Source organism: Podarcis muralis, chromosome 10, assembly GCF_964188315.1.
Source record: "Podarcis muralis chromosome 10, rPodMur119.hap1.1, whole genome shotgun sequence".
In the NCBI taxonomy this organism is placed as follows: Eukaryota; Metazoa; Chordata; class Lepidosauria; order Squamata; family Lacertidae; genus Podarcis; species Podarcis muralis.
The window spans coordinates 41,473,165-41,498,024 of NC_135664.1; the positions used below are offsets into that span (position 1 = coordinate 41,473,165).

The 24,860-nt window shown below is 38.5% G+C and overlaps 1 protein-coding gene across 2 annotated transcripts in view; it reads right to left on the reverse strand.

Moving 5' to 3' along the window:
* Nucleotides 1–1,885: 1,885 nt before the first annotated feature.
* NTN4 (netrin 4) overlaps nt 1,886–24,860 on the reverse strand; it is a 40,510-nt gene continuing 17,535 nt past the window's right edge. Inside the window, exons 3-10 of one of the 2 annotated variants that reach the window (XM_028746482.2) lie at nt 19,324–19,602; nt 13,460–13,586; nt 12,659–12,847; nt 9,152–9,365; nt 8,084–8,199; nt 7,338–7,406; nt 5,959–6,129; nt 1,886–3,831 (exon numbers count right to left, since the gene is read on the reverse strand). In XM_028746482.2, coding sequence (XP_028602315.2) covers nt 3,698–3,831; nt 5,959–6,129; nt 7,338–7,406; nt 8,084–8,199; nt 9,152–9,365; nt 12,659–12,847; nt 13,460–13,586; nt 19,324–19,602 — 1,299 coding nt within the window. In that variant the 3' untranslated portion in view covers nt 1,886–3,697. The remainder of the gene's footprint in view (nt 3,832–5,958; nt 6,130–7,337; nt 7,407–8,083; nt 8,200–9,151; nt 9,366–12,658; nt 12,848–13,459; nt 13,587–19,323; nt 19,603–24,860) is intronic. The other variant, XM_028746483.2, reaches the window with a different exon arrangement.

The window sequence follows — 24,860 nt, forward strand, 5'->3', positions numbered from 1 at the left end:
GGACCAGCAACTTTGGCGGCTTATCCGTAAGCTATCTCTTCAGTGTGCTGGAAGTGGCTGCTAAGGAAAGCTGAATGTTTTTTTAAAAAACACTTCACTATTGATATGGTACCAAGTAATCGTATCTAAAAATAGAGAGTGCATATTAGTTCCAAATTTGCTTTGTTTATTTATGCCAATGCTAGCTCCCTATTTAGATACTTTGGTAGTACCAGATGTTCTTATAATTTTCTGCAACATATACATATCCCTGAAGATTTAGCCCATGGACGTAATTATACTAAAATACCATCTCTGTGTAATTTTCCATTGCGCACAGGCAATTTCTCTTCTGCACTGTCCATAAGTGACATAATGTGGAAATAGTTCCCTACTGGATATATTTAATTCCAGATCAGTAACAAAAAGAGTTCACAGCCAAGTGAAAGATTCATTTGCTGATTTTTTTTTGGGGGGGGGGGTGGAGTGTAGAAAAACTTATTGGATATTGGAGTATTTATCCCCTCTTCCTTCCTGGCCCCTGGAATTGGACTCATGCTGGATCATAAATGAAGTATGGGGTGTTTTTCAACTAAGTTGAAATTAATAGAAAGTCAATGGGTTTACTCTGAGTAAAACTTAGCTGAATACCACCCATGGTCTATAATATTGCAGTGACAATGACAGTGATGCTATACTGAAAATAGAGGAAGGAATGTCTCTCTCTAGAGTTCACAGTGTGCTCATACCATTTCCCAAATGAAAGCTAGATGTATGTTTCTATTAGTCATGGAAAAGGGAGCACGTTTTACTTCCTGATCTTCGGGGATACTTGCAGTACTGTGAATGAGGTTTCTCAGTCTCATTTATGCTATGGGAAGCTGCTCTTGGCATGTGAAACTGAGAGCTCATTATATTTCTTTAATTAAGAGACACAAAAATGTGGAAATCCCTTTTCGCAGAGGTAACTACGTGGTCTTTTGGGAATGTAGTGCCATCATTACACTGCTAATGCATATAGACATTCATGTGAATCAGCCCTGGCAAGACTTTTTCTCAGAGTCAATAGAAATCGACAGACCTCATCTGCAGCACTATTAGAGAAGAGAGAAAGCGTACAGCCTCCAAATGAAAACTCCACAGCACAAAGGATTGCTGTAGAGGATTTTGCAGCTTTTGTTGTTCACAGTGGAGCTAGCTGGATATTCCTTGGACTAAAGTGATACAACAAAGGAGTACAAAAGCTTCAAGCATGATCATTAAATAGTATCTACATTGTGGGGTGGGGAACTGTGTCACCATTCCTCATAATGTTATAGGTAAAGGTAAAGGTAAAGGGACCCCTGACCATTAGGTCCAGTCGTGACCGACTCTGGGGTTGCAGCGCTCATCTTGCTTTATTGGCCGAGGGAGCTGGCGTACAGCTTCCGGGTCATGTGGCCAGCATGACTAAGCTGCTTCTGGCGAACCAGAGCAGTGCACAGAAACACCGTTTACCTTCCTGCTGGAGCTGTACCTATTTATCTACTTGCACTTTGACGTGCTTTCAAACTGCTAGGTTGGCAGGAGCAGGGACTAAGCAACAGGAGCTCACCCCGTCACGGGGATTCGAACCGCCTACCTTCTGGTCGGCAAGTCCTAGGCTCTGTGGTTTAACCCACAGTGCCACCAGCGTCCCATCATAATGTTATAGGCACCATCAAATGGAGGTCCATGACACTTGAGTGATCAGATTCCATAACAGGAATAAATGTGTGAACGGTGCATATGTGTGTGTGTGTGTAGAGGGCATGGTGGTGGTGAATATCGTGTGAGAAGAAACCCATTTTTCTTGTGAAAAAATAATGTATATTTCCTTATAATCTTATGGACAGGGTTCTAGAAAATATGAATCCACAAGAAAAAATATTTGGAATCATAGTATATTTATTATATACATAAAATATAAAAACAAAATTTCAAAACAGTAACATTTTTGTGAATCCACAGGACCACAATAGAAAACATACCTATGAACCATGGATCAGTGAAGTGTTTTTATTTCAATGGTATAGTAGCTCTTCCTTTATTTTTTAATGTATACAAATGGGATACATTTTGTGTCTGTTTACCAGAGAAGTATAGAATCTAGTGATGAATATGGCATTGATATTCCATAAATGTACACTATTTTGAAAGTTCTGTGTAGAAACAGAAAGAAAGAAACTTGTTGCTCAAGTTTAAATATTATAAAACAAAGGCCAAAGCCAGCGTGAATTATGAACAAGTCCATGACATTTCAAAAAGCACTCCCCCCCCCCATCCTTGTTTTCTCTTTTGGTGGTATATACAGTCTCATCATAGCTGATATTTATAGAATTAACCCATTAGTCTGAAGTTAGGACTTCATCTGAAATATATTAATTGCAAAAAATTATCCTTGAACTTTACTGAGTGGCCATTGGCATAAATGAATGAAAACTATTCCTTTTATCCTTTATAGTCGTGGAGTGCTTCTGTTCCAATATTCATTTTCCTGTGCCACCTCTGTTCCCCAACAATATTAGAATTTTCACACTGAAAGGGGGCAGGCAATAAAGTGCTTTATACAATCAAATGCTTACATGTGTATAATACCTCATAAAATAGAAGTGTTCCCATTTATACTTTATGGAACCAATCTTTCCTTAAAACCAAAATTTTGATGAAAGGATAGGTTCTACTTTCATCTGTGCTGGCTCAAAAACAAACCAGAGTCCAACTTGAGTGTTGCAACATATTCCCCTTGGTTTAACTGACTTGAAAATTTTATCCAGAATCTTTTTAAGTGCCCCAAATGAAAATCTTATTAACTCCTTTTTAAGGATGTCCCACAGAGCCCTGTTGGTTAAATGCATGCCCTAATTAGTTATTAAAGATTACTGACTTTGTATGTTTTCCAGTGGAGTTTTCCCACCAATATTGGTATTATTTCCATACATGCATACTTCTAGAGATTTGCAGTAGACATTTAATCAAAACCTTCATCTTAGTTTTAATATACCAGTATAAAAACCCCCCACATTCCATTGCTTCTCTCTAAATTGGTATACCTTTTGTCCATTACTAGTGTATATTCATCTTTCCAAAGAACGTGAGAGTGGGGTTCTAATTTTTAGATTCCTCAGTTGGTGCCAGTTCCACATACTTTAACTGGGGGTAAACAAAACACTTGTACAGCTGGACCCTAAAGCAGTATTGTCTATAAAGATTTAATTTAAGGGCTGTGACATAAGCCATATTTTGCTGAATAAATGAAATTTATTCCCAGGCAGGTTGGTCCAATACAGACAAGGTCTGTGAATGCAGTTCTGCCCATGGAGACCCTTTTACTCCGCTAAATAGATGATTGGTGGAAAGGTGGATATGGGTAGGAGAAGTGGAGGAGTGAAGCTATGCGTGCACAGCCTTTAGTTGGACTCACTTATTACAAGACCTCTACTCCCCCTATACAATCAGCTGAAGTTATTGGGTGGGTGGGGGCTCCGCTTCTCTTGTGAGGGTTTCACCCACAAACACTGTTTATACATAAGTGTTGCAATTGGGACCAACGTGTTTAAGAATCAAAGTGAAAGGCTATGACTTTGAATACCTCTACACATACTTGGCACTATTCCTTTCCATTCCAGTTTTCATTTTGAGAGCCTTCTTTCTATAGCATTTGCATTTTGTGCATAAACAAATGCCCTGTTAGGCACTTTCAGCTACATTCTTTTAAAATTTCCAAGACATTTTTCCCCAGAGCTGGTTTCCATTGCTGGACAAAACTTTTCATATTGACTATGAGTCTGCCTGCTTGAACATCTTCATATCCAGCCACAAGATATTTCAAACCTTTGAAAACAAAATAGTCAGATATTTATTGGACTAGTACTTCATATTTATCCAAGTATGCAATCATAAAGGGAATTTACTTTTTATACTGTAAACCACTCTGTGATCTTCTGATGAACGGCAGTATATAAATTTAATAAATAAATAAAATAGTTGTGTGTGCATATATATTTTGTGCATGTATGCATGTACATGTGTGTGTGTACGCGTGCATAAAAAAGGTAAAGGTACCACTGACCGTTAGGTCCAGTCGCGGATGACTCTGGGGTTGCCGGCGTTTGTCTGCAGACAGGCTTCTGGGTCATGTGGCCAGCATGATGAAGCCGCTTCTGGCGAACCAGAGCAGCGCATGGAAACGCAATTTACCTTCCTGACGGAGTGGTACCTATTTATCTACTTGCACTTTGACGTGCTTTCGAACTGCTAGGTGGGCAGGAACTGGGGCCGAGCAATGTATGTGTATAATGCATATCTTTTTAATCCAGAAGTATCTTTAATGTAAGAGGACAGGAGGCAATTTTGTTCATATTCTACCTTCTCAATGCAGCCCTCTGATAAACTGTTCCAGAGAGTTGGGGGGACCCTTTATATTAGAGTACAGTGGTACCTTGGGTTAAGAACTTAATTCTTTCTGGAGGTCCATTCTTAACCTGAAACTGTTCTTAACCTGAGGTACCACTTTAGCTAATGGGGCCTCCCACTGCCGCTGCGCCACCACCGAGCAATTTCTGTTCTCATCCTGGATTAAAGTTCTTAACCCAAGGTACTATTTCTGGGTTAGTGGAGTCTGTAACCTGAAGTGTCTGTAACCCGAGGTACCACTGTAGAAGTTGCAGGGCAACTGTAGGGGGAATCACCTCCTTTTCTCACAAGTTAGCATATGCTTCCATTCCATCGAAAAGTCATTCTGTGCTAAAAGTTGCACAGTGCAATTTACTCTTATGTTAACTGTGCAGTTTACTCTTACTCAGCACTCTTATGCAGTGCACCAGTCTGGCTCTCTTTTGTGCTTAATTGCATTTGGTTTGTGAAACTTTACTACTTTGTTTGGGTAGATGACAGAGCTACAGTATCACAAGCTCTGAAATGATCTCATCTGAGAAATTATTGCAAACGAGGTTTTTTCCCCTAGTAACTTTGAGGGTTGTTTTTTTTAATGGTGAGACCATTTTACAAAGATACTTCACTATCCAAATATTACGTGGTAAATCTACCCTCATAGCTCAGTCAGTAGAGCATGAGACTCTTAATCTCAGGGTCATGGGTTTGAGCCTCATAATGGGCAAACAATTCCTGCACTGCAGGGCTTTGACTAGATGACCCTCATGGTCCCTTCCAACTCTGCAATTCTATGATTCTATTATTTTAATACCTCCAAAGGAGAATAGGTACTTTGGAATCCACAGTCTATTGTTTTCAAATAATTGGCCAGAGAAGCAGGTGTCCTTGAACTAATAATTTACTGAAACAGAAACTCTGGATCTAATTTGGATGTGCATGCAAAGGCCCATTCAAATACAGATTGTCTATCTGTACTTTATTATTTTAAATGAGATGTGTGTTTAGATATACATTGAGATGTGCCAGAATGTGCACAGCTAGTCATATATAGAAATATTTTTATGCATGACTAGAACTGGCTCAAGAAACATAAATTTCAGTTTAATATAGTGATTGTGTATATTGAGTGTATCTTCATGGATTTGCAAGCACAACCAACACAGGTGTGATGGGAATATCTTATATTTCTTGGAGACAGGGTAACACTAGCTGCATTATTTTTCAAAATGTTGGTGAAAGAATTCTGCTTGTGTGCAGTTATGAGAGAAGATTCAAATTGACAAACACTGTGGCAGGGCTTTGATAATGATTAGTGCATGATATAACAGGTCCAAAGTGAAGCTAAAATTGAAAGGATTGTCTAGCATCACATTAAATTGCTTTAATTAGTAAGAACAGTGATTGGCATTTTAGTTTTCTGGAGTATCTATGTAATATTTTCTTCTACTGCAAGAATGTGGAATATAATTTATATGTACTGACTATAAGAGTGGTTCTGATGGACATAAATAGTAAAAATAAATAAATGATGATGGTAAAGACCTGATTTTCATAATAAATACCTACCAGGATTAAGTACTGGGCAAGTGCAGCCTCTGTTAGTCCATGATTCCGGGTACAGAATCCGCTTCCCTCGTAAAATCTTAAGCTTTGTAGATTTCAGTACTTTTTGGATCTTCACATTGACCTCAGCGTGGGAGCCTTTATCATGAGCAGATAAAATCTTTGCCTTCAGCACTGAATAAAGAACATAACTTCTGTTTTCATTCTAGTACATTGGTACATAGGTTAATCTTAGGCACCATCCATGTGTGCACTGCAAACTGAGCCTCTTTGTACTTTCAGGGTGGGTGTAATTGTTGCTACGGCTAGTGTGATATAGAGATGTTTCTATATATTTCATCTGATGCAAACAGAAAAGCTCATGATTTAGTCGAAAATAAACTGTGCCAGATCCTCTCCTTGATGAGCCTGTTCAGCCTTTGCCAAAGACAGGGTGCAGGGAGATGCTCAGTGACCTGGTTTTTTAGGAAATACTGAACACATACACAGCTGCTTCTTCCCACTGGAATTACCGGTACTTGGAACTGCTGCTAAGCTGTCATTTTAAACTTTTTCACAAAACTACAAAATACAGCAATGGTTTCCTGTAGCCCGACTGCCTGTTCCCATTACAGGCTTAAAATACATGTATTTTGGCAAAGAGAAGTAATCCGTTTAAAATAATCTAGCCATTTAGAGTTACATAGTTTGGTTCTTAGAAATTTACAGATTAAAAAAGTGCCTGGGAGTTTCTCTCTCTCTCCCCCCCCCCATCCCCCATAAGCCATGCATGGATGAATTTAAACTGATAGAGTCTCCCTTTGAGAACTAGTAGTCTAATTGGCATCACAAAAAGGACTTTATATTGGTGATAATTTATAGAAAAAGAGGTTTGTCTACATATTAAATGCTGGTTTTCTCCCAGGACACATTTTCTAGGCAAATAGACCATTCATTAGAAGATAAAAAATGTTGGAGAAATTGTACATAGCAGACAAAATATGCATGCAGCCATGCAGGTCCAATAGAAATAAATTTGCAAGGCAAAACAAGTTGTATTACCAAGCAAGCAAAGTTCCAGTTTTGCTTTTTAAAAAAAGTCTATAACTCAGGGGTCAGAAACCGTGGCACTCCAGATATTGTTGGTCTTCTATATCCATTGTCTCTGACCATTGGCCATGCTAGTTGGAGCTGATGGAAGTTGAAATCCAACAAAATCTGGAAGGGGGTGGGTATCCCATCCCTACTATATCTAGTGCACCACTTAAATGAGCCTCTAGTTTTCCTAATATAAATACCACCATATCTCCCCGTCATAGTAGCTCTGTTGACAATTTACACTAATAAATGAAACTGTTGACAGCACTAGGCAATTTGAATAATATATTTGATTTTTAACTCACCATATGTATATTTCATGCCACAGAAGATCTTGGAATTTCTTAAAACTTGGTCTTTACATTCACATTTTCCTACAGAAACACAAAATACCTCTCTCTTTAAGCACTATTTGATGAAATATTTTAGTTACCATTATTTCATATTGTATTTACCAGAATGTCTAGATTCAGCTACTAAACTGGGAGTGAATGGGATTGCTCATGTAATCAGATATAGTGTTGGAGGACAGCACTTTTCACAGAAGACTGAATGGATAGTGGCAACAGCATGTTACTAAACATTTTACGTACTGAATGGAAAAGAATTTTTGTAGCTGCTCACTGGATCCTGGATATATCTATATCTACAGGTGTGTGTGTTTTGTGTGTGTGTGTGTGTGTGTGTGTGTATGTGTACAGTATGGTTTATTTTTAGCTTGATGGAAAATATCAGCTGAGATTACATATCTGATATTCAAACAGTGAACCTAACCAATTATAATAAATAATTCCACGTGATCTATAGTTCATTTCAGAAGTTATATGAACACATAGGAAGAATGAGATCACACACATCTGACCTCCACATGTTCGTTATAAAAACTGAAAGAGCCCCCCACCACAAAAAAAGCTTTATACACAGAGGGTCCCTCCTTGTGATCAGGAACCCAGGGGTCCTGATAGCATGGGGAAAGTAATCCACACATATGTTTAACACCTGAAAGAGACTCCTATCTTTCAGTAAAAAATCCAAAAGTTCATATTCTTACCTGAATGTCGAAGGGCAGAGTAGCCTTGTTCATCTTCCCACCCCCATGCTGGTTCACTTTTGTTATACGGAGAATAAAAGCCAGGGGTTTCATGGTACCAATCTATGTTTGCACTGCTGAAATTAAAGGAACACTGTGATATGTTTCTTACAAACTCAGTTCAATTCAAGTTTATTTGTAAACAACCCTCCACACAAAAACACCCTTGACAAAGCTTAAGTATTCAGAAGCAAAATTAAAAGAAAATATTTATTGTGCTAATTATCCATACTTCAAACATTTTTTCTGTTGTCAGAAAAGGGACTTACTTATCTGCTTTTTATTTATAGATCTCACACAAGTTCAGAGTTTGGAAGAGATTTCTAGCAGTGCCTGGTAGAGTTTTTAGGATTATGATATAGTCACCCATAGCTAATTTCTTGCAGGAAGTTGTGTTTTTTTCCTTCTAAACAAATCATGTGAGGGGGAATATGGAATAATAGAATGATAGTAACATAGAGTTGGAAGAGACCCTGAGCATCATCTGAACCTTAGCATTATGAGCAACATGCTCTAACCAACTGAGCTATACCTATGCCTTTCCAATATATTTTTCTTGTTCCAATTCTTTCTTTCTTTTGTGGGAAGTGCTATGTCTCAATATTTTCAAGGTAAGAGTTAGAAAAGTGATTGTTTCCTATTTCTGATGCATATCCCCCCCTCCCCCAGTCAGATTAATTTAGAACTTAATCCTTTCAATCCAACTATAATGTGTGGTTCACGTGAGGTGTTACAATAAAACAACAACATTTTGTTCTAGAGCAGAGATGAGGAACATGTGGCCTTCTAGGTGTTGCTGTGCTTCAACTCCCATCAGCCCCAACCAGCATGGCCAGTGGTCAGGAATGATGGGAGTTCTTATCCAAAAACATGTGAAGGGTCACAGGTCCTCCATCTCTGCTCAAGAGGTTTTTCTACATCTCTAACCTTTTTATTACTTCTATTTCAAACATGTATTTATTGTAGATAAACTCCTTGTCCTTATGTTAGCTAGCCATTTATTAGGTAGCAATATGTTTGTCCACTCACTTATTGATGCAGTCTCCATTTAGTGGGTCACAGCTTCCTGCACAATCACATGCTCTGCAGCCATAATCTCCAAAGCCCCAGTATCCTACCATGCACCTATCGCACTGAGGACCAGCCACTCCAGGTTTGCAGGGACAGTCACCATTGCTGGGATCACAGAAGGTGCTATTGCTAAAGGGAAGCACAGCTGATCCAACAGGGTGGCAGGAGCACACTGCAATATTAAAACATGCATATGAGATGAACGTATATGGGGAGAGAGTATATCCTAAAGGTATCACCCAGCCTTAGTTTTACATTCAAGGGTTGAAGAAATATAAATACATGAATCTGCCACTGCCATTTGTAGTTTGGCCCTGCAAACAATGCAAATGTATGTTTTCTCCCTGCAGTACATCATTATAGTTTTTACTACTGTGGATTTTACAGATACATGGCAGACTTATTGAAGTCTCACATGTGAAAATGCCCTGTATTGTTTCCCATACCAATCACTATGCCATTCCTTAAAAGTGTTGAGTGGAAAATGTCACCTTTTAGCTCTCTCTTTAGCTGTAAGATGCTTGCAGTAAGGTGTGCTAAAAACACATGATCTCTTGCTTATTGGATAAATTGACTTAAAACTGAATCTGAAATTCAATATAACCATGGCCCTGGAGTATTAAACGCAAATGTTAACTGCTTTTGTACAACAGCCTCAAAATTTAGAATGCAGCAAATAAGCTCTGATTACTAGAACTTTCAGTTGAGTCTTGGATAACAAATCCAAGTGTTACAAGCATCTATGTATGGAATACAAGTGTTTTAAATTTAATGACTGTAATCAGTTATGAACCTTTTTATCACCCCCCGTGACATTGTAGCAGAGTCTTAAAAATTCATACAAGTTGTTAAAAATAGAAGAGGTGGGAGAATCTATGTAACCTTCAAGCAGATTGCTACAGCTACCATGTTAAATAAGAGTATGCCCTGCTTTATCTAGTACATACACACTCCTGAACAAATATTACACATTGTTCACTTTGCTTAGTGTAGTTTAAGGATTTGTGGTTTAACAGCTCCTTCATTTGCTTTGACCTTGGAGCTTTTCCATTTTCGTTGCTCCTCAGTGAGTGAGCTGGCACTATCTGCAGAATTCCATTGTCTACTACTGTATATGAATAAGGTTATCAGACATGTCGTTATCAACACAAACTATGCAAGACACAAGGCCTTTTTCTGTCGAGATTGTAATCTCTGCTTGATCCCCTCAAAGCACAAGCTTTCTGTTCAGCTGGAGCTCTCCAAAACACTCCTCACACTTTACACAGCAAGTGAAAAGCTGTGACTGAACAATTTCACGCAGGAAATATCTGTCTCCTCTGTTAGCTCTATCATGTGTCACTCTGACTCCATTGTTGTGGACTTTGCACAAATGATAGCAGCTGAAGATGAAACTGGGATGGCTGCCCAGGAATGAAACTCATTCTGGCTTGGAGGCAACAGCTGAGAGGAATTTGCTTTGTATCAATAGATTTTGCAAGAAAAGAAAAGAAAAAAGTAAGCTGATCAGGAAGAGGAAGTCAGAAAAGAAAACTTGAAGGATCGATTGCTGTTATGGAGAAAGCTTTTACCATTTCTATAGACTGTATGCAAAATGCTTTACAATACTTATTCGTCCTCCCCAAAACCCTATTATTTCTTGTATTTTTAGAGATGCAGCTGAGACTGGAAGGCAGTTGTTATTGTTATTATATTAGTAGTATTTATTTATTTGTTATTTATTTAAATTTGTATACCACCCTTCATCTGTAGATCTCAGGGTGGTTCACAGCATTGAAATATGAGATAAAAACACAAAATACATAATAAATACAAGAACAAAAACAAAACAATCCCCCCACCTGCTCCCACAAGCACATTTTAAAAAGAAACACAGAAGTAGTTCCAACATTCTTTGGCAACTTCCATGATCACATTCACAGCAACATTTTGTGCCAGCTGCTGAAATCAAGGAAAACTGCTGCCATCTAGTATACTCAACAGATTCTTCCAGAGTGTACTTGCCTGGGAAGATCTGTGTTCCTTGAAAAACAGTCTTTTCTGGCCTGAAATAGTCTGTACCCCCACCCCCGGTGATTCTGACAGTCCATAGGTAATCTGGGATTTGAGTGTCATCACTGTCAATCCAAATAAAATATTCTCTGTAGGCAACGTTTTACTCAGTAAAATGAGACTGAGGTGTTAGTGGATCTAATGAAGAATTCCAATCATGTGTATTTTTACATATTTAGCTTAAGGGAAAAGATATTAGACAATGCTATTCCTCTCCTCTGTATTACCGTTCATTGGCAAAATTCTTATCTCTAGGCCAGGGGACTACCCTTTTAAGCACCTCCAATCTTCAGGAAGGTGTGGAACCTGGGAAGGTAGTCAGGATCAAGGGAAATAAAAGGAACTCTAGACTTTATAGGAGCAAACCCTCTGCTTCAAGCTGTCCTAAGTCCTGGTATTCACTCAAGTGTCCACTGTCCCTTGCAGCCTCCTGCTTAAGGTCAGGTTAGGATTTCCTGCTACATCTTCTGCCATGATTTGAACACTGCATCTACAACTACAGATGCCACAACTGGCATTTCATTGAATGCCAGAAATAGGGGTGATCAAATTGCAAAGGTACGCTAGGAGTATGGACAATTTATTTAATAAAATAGCTTGTATTCCGCAGAAATTTCTTCTTTACATTTTGACTAAAAAATACTGTGTTCAAGATGGCTAATGATTGTTATAGATATTGTTGTTACCAGTCTTGAGCACTTTGTTTTTTGAAAGTCAAAATGCAGAATATAAACTAGCAACATCTACAACAATTGTTAGCCATCTTGAACATGGTCTTTTTTTAGTCAAAATGTAGAAGGAGGAGTTTCAGCAGGTGTCGATTTTCTCATTTCCGCATTATAAGTGGGACCTTCCAAAACTCCCTTTATAACGAAAGCAAAAGGTGAAGCTTTGTTGTTGCTGTTCATATTATTAGTAATTATAATACATCTACTTTGTAGAAGAGAATACTCTATTAATATGCTTCTGTCAGGGACAAGAATCCAGATAATAATAATAATAATAATAATAATAATAATAATAATAATAATAATATTTATACCCCACCCATCAGATGTACATAAATAAAACTAACCAACCAACAGAAACCACTGGCTTATCACTGGCTTTTAAAAAATCCCCATATATTGGAAGTTTGCTTGAATGTTCCTATCACAGGTACTTTTAGCTCCATCACCATTATTCTAAAGTACATATAGTGATGAATAGTAACTGGTGGAACTCCACAGCAAGCTCCTTGACTGGTAAACTGGCATTAGTTAGATATACTGCATAATGAAATATTTGAGGATTGTAGTTCCTTCATTTACAAATGTGAGGATACCAAACTTTTTTTTTTACCTTGGCATAAGAATGAGCAACAGAATGATCTAGTATTTAAATATTCATATTGATAAATTCATATTCGCTTACATTTACAGGCATCTGGGGCAGAAAAGGGTCTTCTGAGGTCTCGGTAGTAGCCTGGCTTGCAACGCTGGCAGTGCTGCCCTTCTGTATTGTGTTGACAGTTATCACACACCCCACCACTCTGGTTTCTTGATGCCAGCCATGCGTCCATGTCAAAGTGGCAAGAGTCAGAATGCCCATTGCACTTACAGGCTGAAACACAGCCAAAACAAGCAAAAAGACAAATTAAGGATGCTCTTTTAAAAAGAATGCAGAAAAAACATAATGAGAGCTGATTAATAATAAAATGAAATGTATATGTCAGCCTGAAGATGTTTCCAATATTTGAAAAAATTATCAGTATTTAGTTACTCTAATGTACCTATTTGAGTGAATCTGCTGCAAGTTACCACAGGCCTTCCATAATGATGTTTTTGGTAGAATAAGAAAATATCAGAACAAATATTTTGAAGACCAGATCAGATTATCCTACAACAGATACACAAATCCAGTATAATTATTGCTGCTTCTGTATCTTCTGTATTGTAAATTAAAACTTTAAAATATTTAGTGTTTCAGTGTCTAGTATAATTTATTTAGGTGCCCCAAGAAAAACTGAATAGCTCAAAATTGGAAAATTTAAGAGGGCCAAACAAATGTCACCTTCTTGGTAAAATGAATGAACATCTTTGTAAACTAAGGTGTTACCAATGTTGTAAAATGTTGTGGATAGTGGCATTGGTTTTGGCTTTCTAATTTGTTTCCCCAGGTTCATTTCTGCATATCCTGATAGCCCAGAAGCACTGCCATTAACTTGTTACTTACATCTGCATTCATTTGGAGTTCCTGTTCTGCCATTTGCCGCTCGCCATGGCTGGTCATTGTAGAGAGAAGCGCAATGTTGACAATGCGTTCCTGCAGTATTGTGTTTGCACATGCACCTTCCGTGGACCTAACAAAGGGGAAACAAACTGTGACAACTATGGCTGTAGTGGCATTTCTAGAGATAACATGCAGGTGCACCTACATCATTGTGAAATCACTGGTAATTTGGAAATGTGTCTGCCCGCTAACTACTTGCTAACTGAATAGAAAATAGCTCTTTTTGGTTGAAGCTGATTGCTTGCTCGCATGGAATTATTCCAGCATTGCAGCAATATCACAACACCTGCACTGAATAGGGGTCCTGTTCAGAATATTTGAAACGGTACACTGAATGCATGGAGTGAGGAGGGAGAACCACTGCAATATACCTTGTATCAAGCCTACACACAGCATCCTTGTGCAGAGACAGGGTCCCAGTTTTCATGGCTGTATGCTTGTAGGTTTATGCAACAAATCCCAAGGATTCATGTACATAATCAGCGCTCATTAAGATTGGCAAGAAGTTGTTTTAGAAGCAAATAAGAAAATATTGAGGGTTTCAGGAACAGCAAAGCAGCTGTAGTCTCCTCCTCGGGAGCCAACTATCTCTCGGCCTTAGCTCCGCATTCACAATACAAGGATACTTGTTTGCCTTCCAGGGCTGTTGTAAGTTTTATGGAGATGATGTATATGAAACACTCTGAACATTTGAAATGTGCTATAAAAGTGCTAACCATTAATCATGGTAATAGCAGTATGCACCTATTATGCTTTCCCCTAGTTATTGGATAACCTGTACTTCTATCACCAAACATTTATTTTATAAATTGTACTGAACCCCTTGCCATATCCACTTTGTGTTTTATGACAGCTTTAGAATTCTCCCCCAAATAAACAGTCCTCACATATATATTGCTATTGTGCTGTACTAAAATACCATTGCTTAATTGCCGCAGGCCCTTCTTGATTAGACACTAGTGAGCACCTTCATTTTGATGTCAAAAATTAGATTTAAAATTTGGATTAATGTTAGATAATTTCTTCCACATCTTTTTACTCAATTTTATTTACAATGAGTTATTTCATTGTGGTAAATTACCCCGTTAGATTTTCCTATCAGAATGTGGGTGATTCAGGGAGAGTAAACAGTGTAGGCAAGATAGCTTATCATTTGCTCATTGGTATGGCATACATTGCAAAAATATAAACATCTAAGTAGCTCTGCACTGAACTTCTTGATCTGTACTTGACAACCAGAAAATACAGCTCTTGTCAAGAAAGTATTGGTAGCTAAATAGCATTAAAAGTTCATAAGAGAGAGAAAGAGAGACTCTTGCCACAGTTACAAATAGGCTGCTGCTCAGAATACCCTTCTGAGTGACTTTGCTCCCATTATATTTACAGGGCATTTTAAAGACTCTTTGAGCTTGTTTGTCCAGACGAGGTTGCTGGCGAGAGACGATGTGAAGTTCTTTATAATGTGGAATGTTTTGGGTCTGATGGCACACCATATTTAGCATTCAGAAGGAATTTCCCCAGGTCAAACTGGGCAATAATCCTAGTAATTTCTGACTTCCCCTGCAGCATCGGAATTGGATAAGTTCCTTGTAGCTATTTGTTCTGCCAACACCCTCTTTCTGCTTGAGATTTATTATATAAAAGGGTCCTTGAGGAGTGGTAGATGGATAGTTGTTTGATCCTTCCTAGCTGTATGATTCTATTATCACAGTTGGAGTGTTTTGGCTCCTCTTAAATAAAAATATGGACTGAGTCATAAACGGGCACTGTAAAAAAGCTAGTGATGAGCGAGGAATGTCAAGAGGGAACTGGTGTTGCTTTTCATCCTACTCAGAATATAACAGTCTCTGATTGAGAAGGTTGCAGAAGGAGAGAATGTTATTAGTGTTATAGCTCCAGGTACAGGCCTAAATATTCAAGCAGATGAAGAATGAACCAGAGAAAGGAAACTCTTTATGTTGAATAAAACAATCCATTCCTGGCAATGGAAGAGTGGGGAAAGTGACCATCCAGGAATATTTTTCTGGAAATTGTTATCTAACTTCGTAACAGGCAAAGGGGGGGGGGGGGAAGGACCATGGTATATGCTTAAAGTAGGTGCCATGTTTGCTTAGAGCTCCATGGAAAAAATATCTACCACAGCCTGCATACGTTTGCTTATTAGTAGCAGGCCAACTAATCAGGACAGCTGTAATGTAATACTACAAGCTATTTGGGAAAGAGACCAGTGTCGTATAGCTTCATCATAGAAATTTAAAAGTCCAGGTTTGTAAAAGGAACAAAATACACTGACAGGTATTTCTCCAGTCAGAAATTGCCACATGGTGCTTCAAAGCTAATAGTAGGTTGTAAGAATTGCATGAATGGGCAACCAGCATGATACAAAGTACAGTGGTACCTCTAGATACGAACGGGATCCGTTACAGAGCCCCGTTCGCATCTAGAGGTAAACGTAACTAGCGATGGCACGTCTGCGCACGCGCGCGTCACTTTTCGCCGCTTCTGTGCATACGCGTGACGTCATTTTGAGCGTCTGCGCATGTGCGAGTGGCGAAACCCGGAAGTAATGTGCTCCGTTACTTCCGGGTTGCCGAGGAGCGCAATTCGAACGCGCTCAACTCGAAGCATATTTAACCCGAGGTATGACTATATGAACTGGAAGTCCTGGGAGGGTGGTGAAACAAATACAGTGGTACCTCTGGTTATGTACTTAATTTGTTCCGGAGGTCTGTTCTTAACCTGAAACTGTTCTTAACCTGAAGCACTACTTTAGCTAATGGGGCCTCCTGCTGCTGCCGCGCCACCGGAGCACGTTTTCTGTTCTCACCCTGAAGCAAAGTTCTTAACCCGAGGTACTATTTCTGGGTTAGCGGAGTGTGTAACCTGAAGCGTCTGTAACCTGAGGTACCACTGTACTCATGGGTTTTATATATGTAAATCAGGTATTTGTAATTAAAATGTATTTTTTTTACACAAAAGGAAGTCGGTTGTAAAAAGCAGGCCAGCAACTTGTCACACACATGGCATTGGCCATGTAAAAACAACAACACACCAAACACACCCTTTCTGGCTCCCGTATGTCTCAATTTGATAATCAGGATATATATTCATATATCTGTCACTGGGGTTGCCATCCTTTACCCATTTCCCTGAAAGTCAGCCCCACTGAACTCAGTCAGAATGACTTCTGGAGTAGACATATCTAGGATTGCACAGTCATGCACAAAAAATGAGAAAGCAGATTTTGAGAATAAAAAAGATCTAAAGAAGTTGGGGAAGTTAAATCAATAAGAAACAGCTGCTGCTGCTGCTGCCGCCGCCACCACAAAGAATATAATTCTGCACTAGAATGGTCATATGCATGGCTCCAGTTTGATTTGCAGCCAGCCACGATGCATTTGTGACGACTAAACCAGAATGTAAACATTTTCCAGCAATTTCCATTTACCCCCGTACTATTCATTTTGAATCTTTATGAGGCATAGCTAAATGACACATTTCCCAGGATGTTTCACTGTTTTGTGAATTGACACAAGTGAGTTCATTTAACCAGAGTTCTTTTTTTCATTCTGTCATTAGCCCCTTCCATCTTACTCCACTTCCAGACTGCTTTCTTTCTTAGCTTGACAGCTCTCTGGTAGTGTCACTCATTGTACTGTGCAAGGCAAACAGTGTTACAAAAGTTGACTTGTGTAAGATAAATTAGTGACTGATTTTCACACATGAAGACAGTTGCTAGGGCATGTTTCCTCCCATTGCCTTTTTGTTCCTCAATTAATATATTCAATTACTTCTTTTCAAATTGTCTGGGTTTTTAGAAAATACTTCATTACTTATGTTCCTGAATGTACTATACTGAGAAAGAAGCAACTAACAGCCCTTGTGCACTAGTCCCCCCCCCCAAAAAAAAACCTTCCCTTTTGATTAGTATTGTTTATATTGCATAATGATTTGAGTTCTACACTACTATTGCAGTTTTATTATGGTAGATGTTATAGGGTTTTTTACTGAGACAATGTAAATCTTCACACAAGGGCCAATATTGAAAGGATAAAAGGGGAATTACCGTAGTCTATAGAAAATTGTTTTTAAATTGTAGCTGTTATATTAGCTTTTTTCCTACAAAATAAACAGCAAAGTGCTACTGTGGGTAAAAAAAAATACCACAAGGAGAGTATATAAAATAAAGGTGGCTTTGGATTTTTAGTAAAATATATGTTGATGTTGTTCATATAGTCTCATATTGACCCTACTCTACAAATGTTTATATATTTTGGAGAATATTTTGAATTATGTTTGTTTAATCTATTTAATTTATTTTTAAAAAAATTATATAGCACTTGATTGTAGGGGGGAAACCCACTTCTAAGCAGTTTACAATAAAATAAAATGAAACATTAAAATTATTGATGAAAAAAGGTAAAAAAAAAGTTTTAAAATACTCAAAGGACATGCAATTTCTACTTGTCTACATGTCTGATAGGCTTGCCTAAACAAAGATGATTTAAGCAGGCACCAAAAAGAATACGGGACAGTGATATCAGTGCCAGATATCAATAGGCAGAGTTTTAAAGCATAGGTGCTGCCACACTAAAAGTTCAGAACAAGTATTAGGGGACACCTGTAGCAGTGCCAGTTCCATTGATTGAAATGGTTGACTAGGCATATATGGGGTAAGGTGATTTTGCAAGGTACCTGTCAGCAATACCAAAAAGCTAAAATGATCAATGTGGGTGCCTAAATGGAAATATTTTATAATTATATCTTGTAAATAACACACAACTGCCATAACACTTCTCCCTGTGTCCTACCAGTATTACTTGAGCACTATGCAGGCTACATTCACTGTACTACCAGTAGTTTTAAATTGCAATGCACTGGCCTTGCTTTTGATTTGATTTGCTAGATTGTTAAGTCTTGCCACACTATGTTTTTGTTTATCCTTCTTTGTTATCATTCTGCTACAACTCCTGCAGAACAAGTGCATGAGAGAAATATAAACCAGGACAATTTATGTTACATACACAGCAGTCTTGGGGATTGCCAGCTGAAATGATCTAGTCTATGTAGCTAGTTTGAAAAACTTTCCACCAGGGAAACATCTTATGAAAACTAAAGGTTTCACTGTTTGTTAGATTTGCAAGCATTCATATTTGTGAATGCTTGTTGTAATATGTTTGTTTTTCACATTGGGAAATAAAGCAGATCTCAGATTAGGTGTTTTCCAACATAGAGCAGATTGGGTGCCAAATCATATCACCAATACAGGTATGATTTAGGCCTTGTCCTTGAAAACAGCTCATCTATCAGTTTCTCCCTCACCTCTGCTGAATCCTGCAACTTATTGCTTCTTTTCAAAGGTCTATTTCAGGTTCTACATCCCTGTGAAATCAGAACTTGTGAGATGGGTGGTATACAGCACATGTACTAATCAGGTTATATAAAGACAGTACACAGAAGCAAGCTTGCATCAGAGCTGCACTGGACTGCCAAAATATACATACTATTAGTTTCTTTTCACATTGTGAGCCAACATTATAATTTAGATCATGTAAATATTCACAGCTTAATTCAAAATTGAAGTAGCCTAGGCTTTTGTCTAATTTAGGTAACTTCTAGATATCCCTTAGGTATAGGAAAGTCATAATATATTGTCTGTCCCCATTCTGGCTTTCAGGAGACATTCTTGTCTTCAGGATATTAATTCCCCATGCAACTGACACCAGGCTCAACAATTCACCTTATTTTCGGAACATTGATCTCTATACTTGAGACTTTGTGCAAGGTTTATCCCAACATAAACTTACCACATGGAAGACTCCTGCTGCTTTAACAGGCTTAAATCCTTTGATGGGCACACAGTGATCTGCATGACCATTACAAAAGCAGCTTCCTTTTACAATAAAATCATAGATTGCATAGTAGGTTAGTTCTGGAGGTTTTGCATTCATGTCATTGCTATGGCAAGGGCAGGATTGTTGCTTAAGCAGCTGCACGCGGAGGTTGGTGATCTTCAACTGTGCCTGAGCTTCAGGACTGTAAGGATCATCAGCAGAATTGGGTGGTGACAGAGCTCGGTATATAACCTAGAAATAACACACAAGACAGAGTAAGTGAATAATAAAGAGAGGTGCCAATTGGGAGTCTTAAAAAAATGGTATAATAATAATAATAATAATAATAATTAATAATAATAATAATAATAATAATAATAATATATTTATACCCCACCCATCTGTCTGGGTTTCCCCAGCCACTCTGGGCGGCTTCCAACAGAATATTAAAATACCATAATCTATATAAGGCTACTGGCATCACTTATCAAATGCCCATCTGTTATGGATGCTTTAGTTGAGATTTCTGCATTGCAGGGGGTTAGACTTGATGACCCTCAGGGTCCCTTCCAACTTTACAATTCTATGAAACTACCGTACATCAAGCTCTGGGAGGTTTCCTGGAATTTAATTGACTGAAAAATATATGACTTGACCTCTGGAATTGGCAATGTGAAGATTTTAGAACCTGATTACCCTCAAGGAAAGGCTGCTAGTGCTGTTTTGTTAACACCTGTGAGTGAAACAAGGAGTAAACTGTGTCATCAGACTCCAGCTGTATGCTGTCCTGTCTATGACGCTGTGGAGTATAATTTCATCACAGAGCAAACGTTTCTTTAGTGATGACTCCGCTGTGCAATATTGACAGGTTTGCCTTTTGTTATTTTCTTGTTCTACGGGCATATTATAAAACCATAGGGCTGTAGATCAGAAAAAAGATAAATCAGTCACCCATTTTAATGTTCTACTAAGCAGTACAGTGCAGATGAGTCTCGAGGTGGTTTTGGTTACTTAAAATATGTTCCAACTATACTAGTTCATTTGACACCTGGCAGTAAAGCTTCAGTGAGATGTCACATCCGACTGGATATACATATACTCTGTACTAAACTTTGCAACACATCTTGCTTTTGAAACATGGAAATATTTAATGCTCATGTCATGGGTATTAAAAAGGTCGCGCCAAAGCAGTTCTGAAAGTGACAGTCACAGAGGTGATTTAGGAAAGGGGAAAAGTGGCAAAAAGGCATTCAGCAAATATATTTGCTTCTTATTTTCAGTATGCACAGCCAACGTATTTTGGCCAGGGGGGAGTCAAAATCATTTATACCCTCTTTTTAAAGTAGGAGATGTGACTTGTACAGAGCTTTGATAATCTTTTGCCAAAAGCCTTTCCTTTCTTTAAGGGTAATGAATTAGTTATTTGAGTATTTGATTCCACCACCTCACTGGACTGTCATTTTTGCATCTTCTGGCTGCCACTGATTCCAGGACCATCATGTCTAAACCCACTGTACTTTTTAGCCAAGCTTCTCTCCTGGCCAAGATCTTTCTGCCTTTCAGAGCTTCCAGACTTCACTTAGAGATTGGGACAGTCAGGCTGGGGAGAAGTTATAAGGGAACAGAAAAGGTTTTAGAGCATTTACATTTCTGAACTGAATGGAAGCAGTCTGCTTTATGAACCTTGTGAGCATGCCAAAAGTGGCAGCAGCCAATGGGGCAGAGACAACTGCAACTGGATGTTTTGGTGCCTGTGAGCAAGGCATTAGAAAACATGCAAAATAAAAAATCCTCATTGGATGCATAACTACGTGGTATTCTGTCCATCAAGTATCTATCTGTACGTAAATGAAATTGGATACACATTCCACTGATTGTCAGTATAATAACCTCCCTTTAAAGGACCATTAAAACTGAAATGGGGAAAGTTAGGCTGGGAAAGGCAGTGAGAGAACAGAGCACATGAGCTGTGTTTGCCATGAGTGTTGAGTCTTTGATGGAGGATCTAAATAATTAGTAACACATTTCAAAAGGCTTTTGTTTCCCTTTCTATAACATGCCAAACCTTTTAAACATATCCAGGAATAAGGCTGTATCAGGCAGGTATGAACACAAACTCAAAGAATCCCAGCGCCACAACTTGTGTACATCTGTAGGTTCTTCTATTTATTCAAATTTAAGTGCCGTACAGCCCTGACCACAATGACTTTTTAGCAGTTTGTGAACATGAGATGCCTTCAGATATGAAAGAAAAATGCTTGGATGCAATCCAAGTTCTAGACATTCATTTCCTTTTCAGTGGATGATGGAAAATGCAGACTGAGAAAAGTGCAATAAAAACTAGCACCCTAGCTTCCTTTGATTAAAGATAAACTAAAATGGTATCTTAGAATTCTTTGTTATTTCTGGTTTTGATCAAATTTTCAGGGAAGAGAATGTTGAGAAATGAAATAATTCATTTTGAACATACCAGTGCATTTTTAAAATGTTGACCTGTCTGCAAATTATATATATCGTGCTTGACATGAATAGTGCATTTACTGTTAAAGGCCAAACAGCACTTGCTGAATAATAACTAACATTCAAACCTAAAAATATGCAGACTAAAGTAGACTAGTAAAACAAATTGGCTGGAATTGTAAGTTTTATATGCTCATAGTCCATAGAATCTAAAATGTGTACAGGTATGTTCATGAAGCCCTTGGCTGTTCCTTATTGGTTTTTGAGGACAATAAAGTACAACTGAATAATGAGTTAGGAATGCTCAGATCAGGTGGACAAAAGGAGGGGCCACAACAATAATAAAGCCCTTTAGTTCAAGGTCTGGGAACCAATTATCTAAAGTAGTAGTCCCACTAGGACTAGGGCATCCATCTCTTCCAAATCGCTCTGTGGATCATGTGCATATGTATGCCCATTCATTTTTATTTAATTAAAACAGACCATGGTCTGGTACACTGCTTCATTCTTATTTCCACTCTAGTTTCCTGGGCTTTGTTTCAATTTTGTACATGGATAAGGAATATAGTTTACTTCTGACCTCAGTTGGAGCTTTGAACAATCCAGCAAAAACTGGGCAAAAAGTTCACAGTACACATACCTTAAAGACCACCTACTTGCCACAGCCACACACATTCCTCTTTTCTCTGCACCCAACTCTACCCATTAATTGCACAGTTTTCCTATAGAAAGTACCCACAATGGCGATGAGCTTTTAACCTTTATTATTCTTATATGAAAAGCTCAAGTGGGAGATTTTATTGGGCCAACTAAGCTCTGTTTATAGTGGGATGTAAAAGTTAAAAGCAATCACTCTCCCAGTAACTGTTATGGAAATCTGCAGCTGGCAATTGCATTGATTTGTAGAAATTGTGATTGTGGAGGGGGTAAAACATATGTGCCCAAGGGGAGAATTTCCATAATGTAAAAGCTGCAACAGTGGCTGATGCTTTCAACTTTTTTCCAAGAAACTGAACTGGTAGCAATAAAAATATATTATATGTATTAAGAACCAGACTGGTTAAATGTTTTAAAGTAAAATATACATCTCACATTAAGTGAATAACTGTGGGACCTGTCCAAGCTATGCACTTCTACTTCAAAGGGTGTTCTGCCACCAGAACTCTGCACACAAATAACAGGCCTAGAACAATATATTTCTACTCACACTTTGTTAAGTCTTAGTGTAGTAAATTATTCAAATTTTCTCTTCCAGCACCTACACAACTAGAAACTGTCCTTCATGTCTATAGAAGCAGAAGCCTAGGAAATCCTAAAACATTCTGCTCATCAAGCCAGCAACCTTTAGCCGGAGAACTTGTAGTCAAGACAACTGTACAGTGCATGGTAAGTAATTATGATGGCCATGAGCATGTGTAGAGTGCTTTTCTCACAATACTGAGTAAAACAGAACCAACTCTTATACTAAGGACACAACAGAAAAGGTTCCAGGATAGACAGCCTGACTTCTTGGTTTGTTGAAGCGACAATACTTCTTATTCTAGAAATTCAGCAATGCCAGCATAACCTGGACACTTCTTCAAGATGTTGACTATTCAGCTAGACCAAGTTGACTAGATTGTACCATATAAATTTCTTAGACAAGGGAACAATCCTACATTAGATATTCCAGCTAAGTCTGTTACCTGCCTTGTCTGTTATCTGCCAGGCTTTCAATGTGAAATAATAATAAACACTGAGAACATACAGAATATATTTTCCTCACTAATGAGTAGCCACAACGATGTCTCAGCATCTCAGGAGGAAGAGATGGTTTTCCCATTGAAGTTGTGGTTTTCTGTGCCTAAGAAATGATCACAAGTTAATAGTAACTTTACTAGCCGTAATAAAGCTCAACTACCAAGTTCAATTTCTTTTTTTAATGAATGCAGTTTCACAGAATATTAATCTGCTAGCTAATATTCTACACTTTCACGCTGAATCCACAAACAGATCAAAGAACACAGTCACAGCTATGATTTATAGCTAGCAAGAGTTTGTTTACACCCACTCCAAGTATCCCGTAGAAACACACACACACCATCCATGCATGACACTACAGATTCCATGCTATATTTACACTTTATGAAAGACAGAGAAGTTCAAAGTATTGACTAAAATCACAAATCACAGTAACTATAAAAGAAGGGAAGCAAGCCCAGGTACCTGACTGTCAATTTGCCAGATGTGCAGAATGTTATATATTTTTCACACTGATATTGAACCCACCATCATAAGAAATAGCAGCAAAGAACAGGGTGTCTTTGAGCATGTGTAAAGTAGATTTTCCCCACCATTAATAAATTGTTTCACATCTGTGAGTAGGAAGCAGCTTCCCATGTTAGGTTGATCCCCAGTACCTCTATTCGGAGAACTTTAGCACTTGGTACATTCAGTTTATGGGACGCGGGTGGTGCTGTGGGTAAAACCTCAGTGCCTAGGACTTGCCGATCGTATGGTTGGCGGTTCGAATCCCCACGGCGGGGTGAGCTACCGTCGTTCGGTCCCAGCTCCTGCCCACCTAGCAGTTCGAAAGCACCCTTAAGTGCAAGTAGATAAATAGGTACCACTTTATAGTGGGAAGGTAAACGGCGTTTCCGTGTGCTGTGCTGGTGCCGGCTTGCCAGAGCAGCTTCGTCACGCTGGCCATGTGACCCAGAAGTGTCTGCGGACAGTGCTGGCTCCCGGCCTCTTAAGCGAGATGAGCACACAACCCCAGAGTTGGTCACGACTGGCCCGTACAGGCAGGGGTACCTTTACCTTTACATTCAGTTTATTATTGCTGTTGCCGTTCATTTGCATAGCAGCATCAGTATGCAAGGTGCTTTACAAGGTGCCAGCATAAAATTAACCTAAAATCATTAAATATTTTGTCAGTTGTTATCACGCTATGCCCACAACCTCCCAAATGCCAGACAGAACTATTATTAGAAACACCTTTTCTAAGTAAGTAAAATATGTAAAAGGTGCCAGGTGAGTCTCTTCTGGAAAGGAATTGACTAAATTTCGGA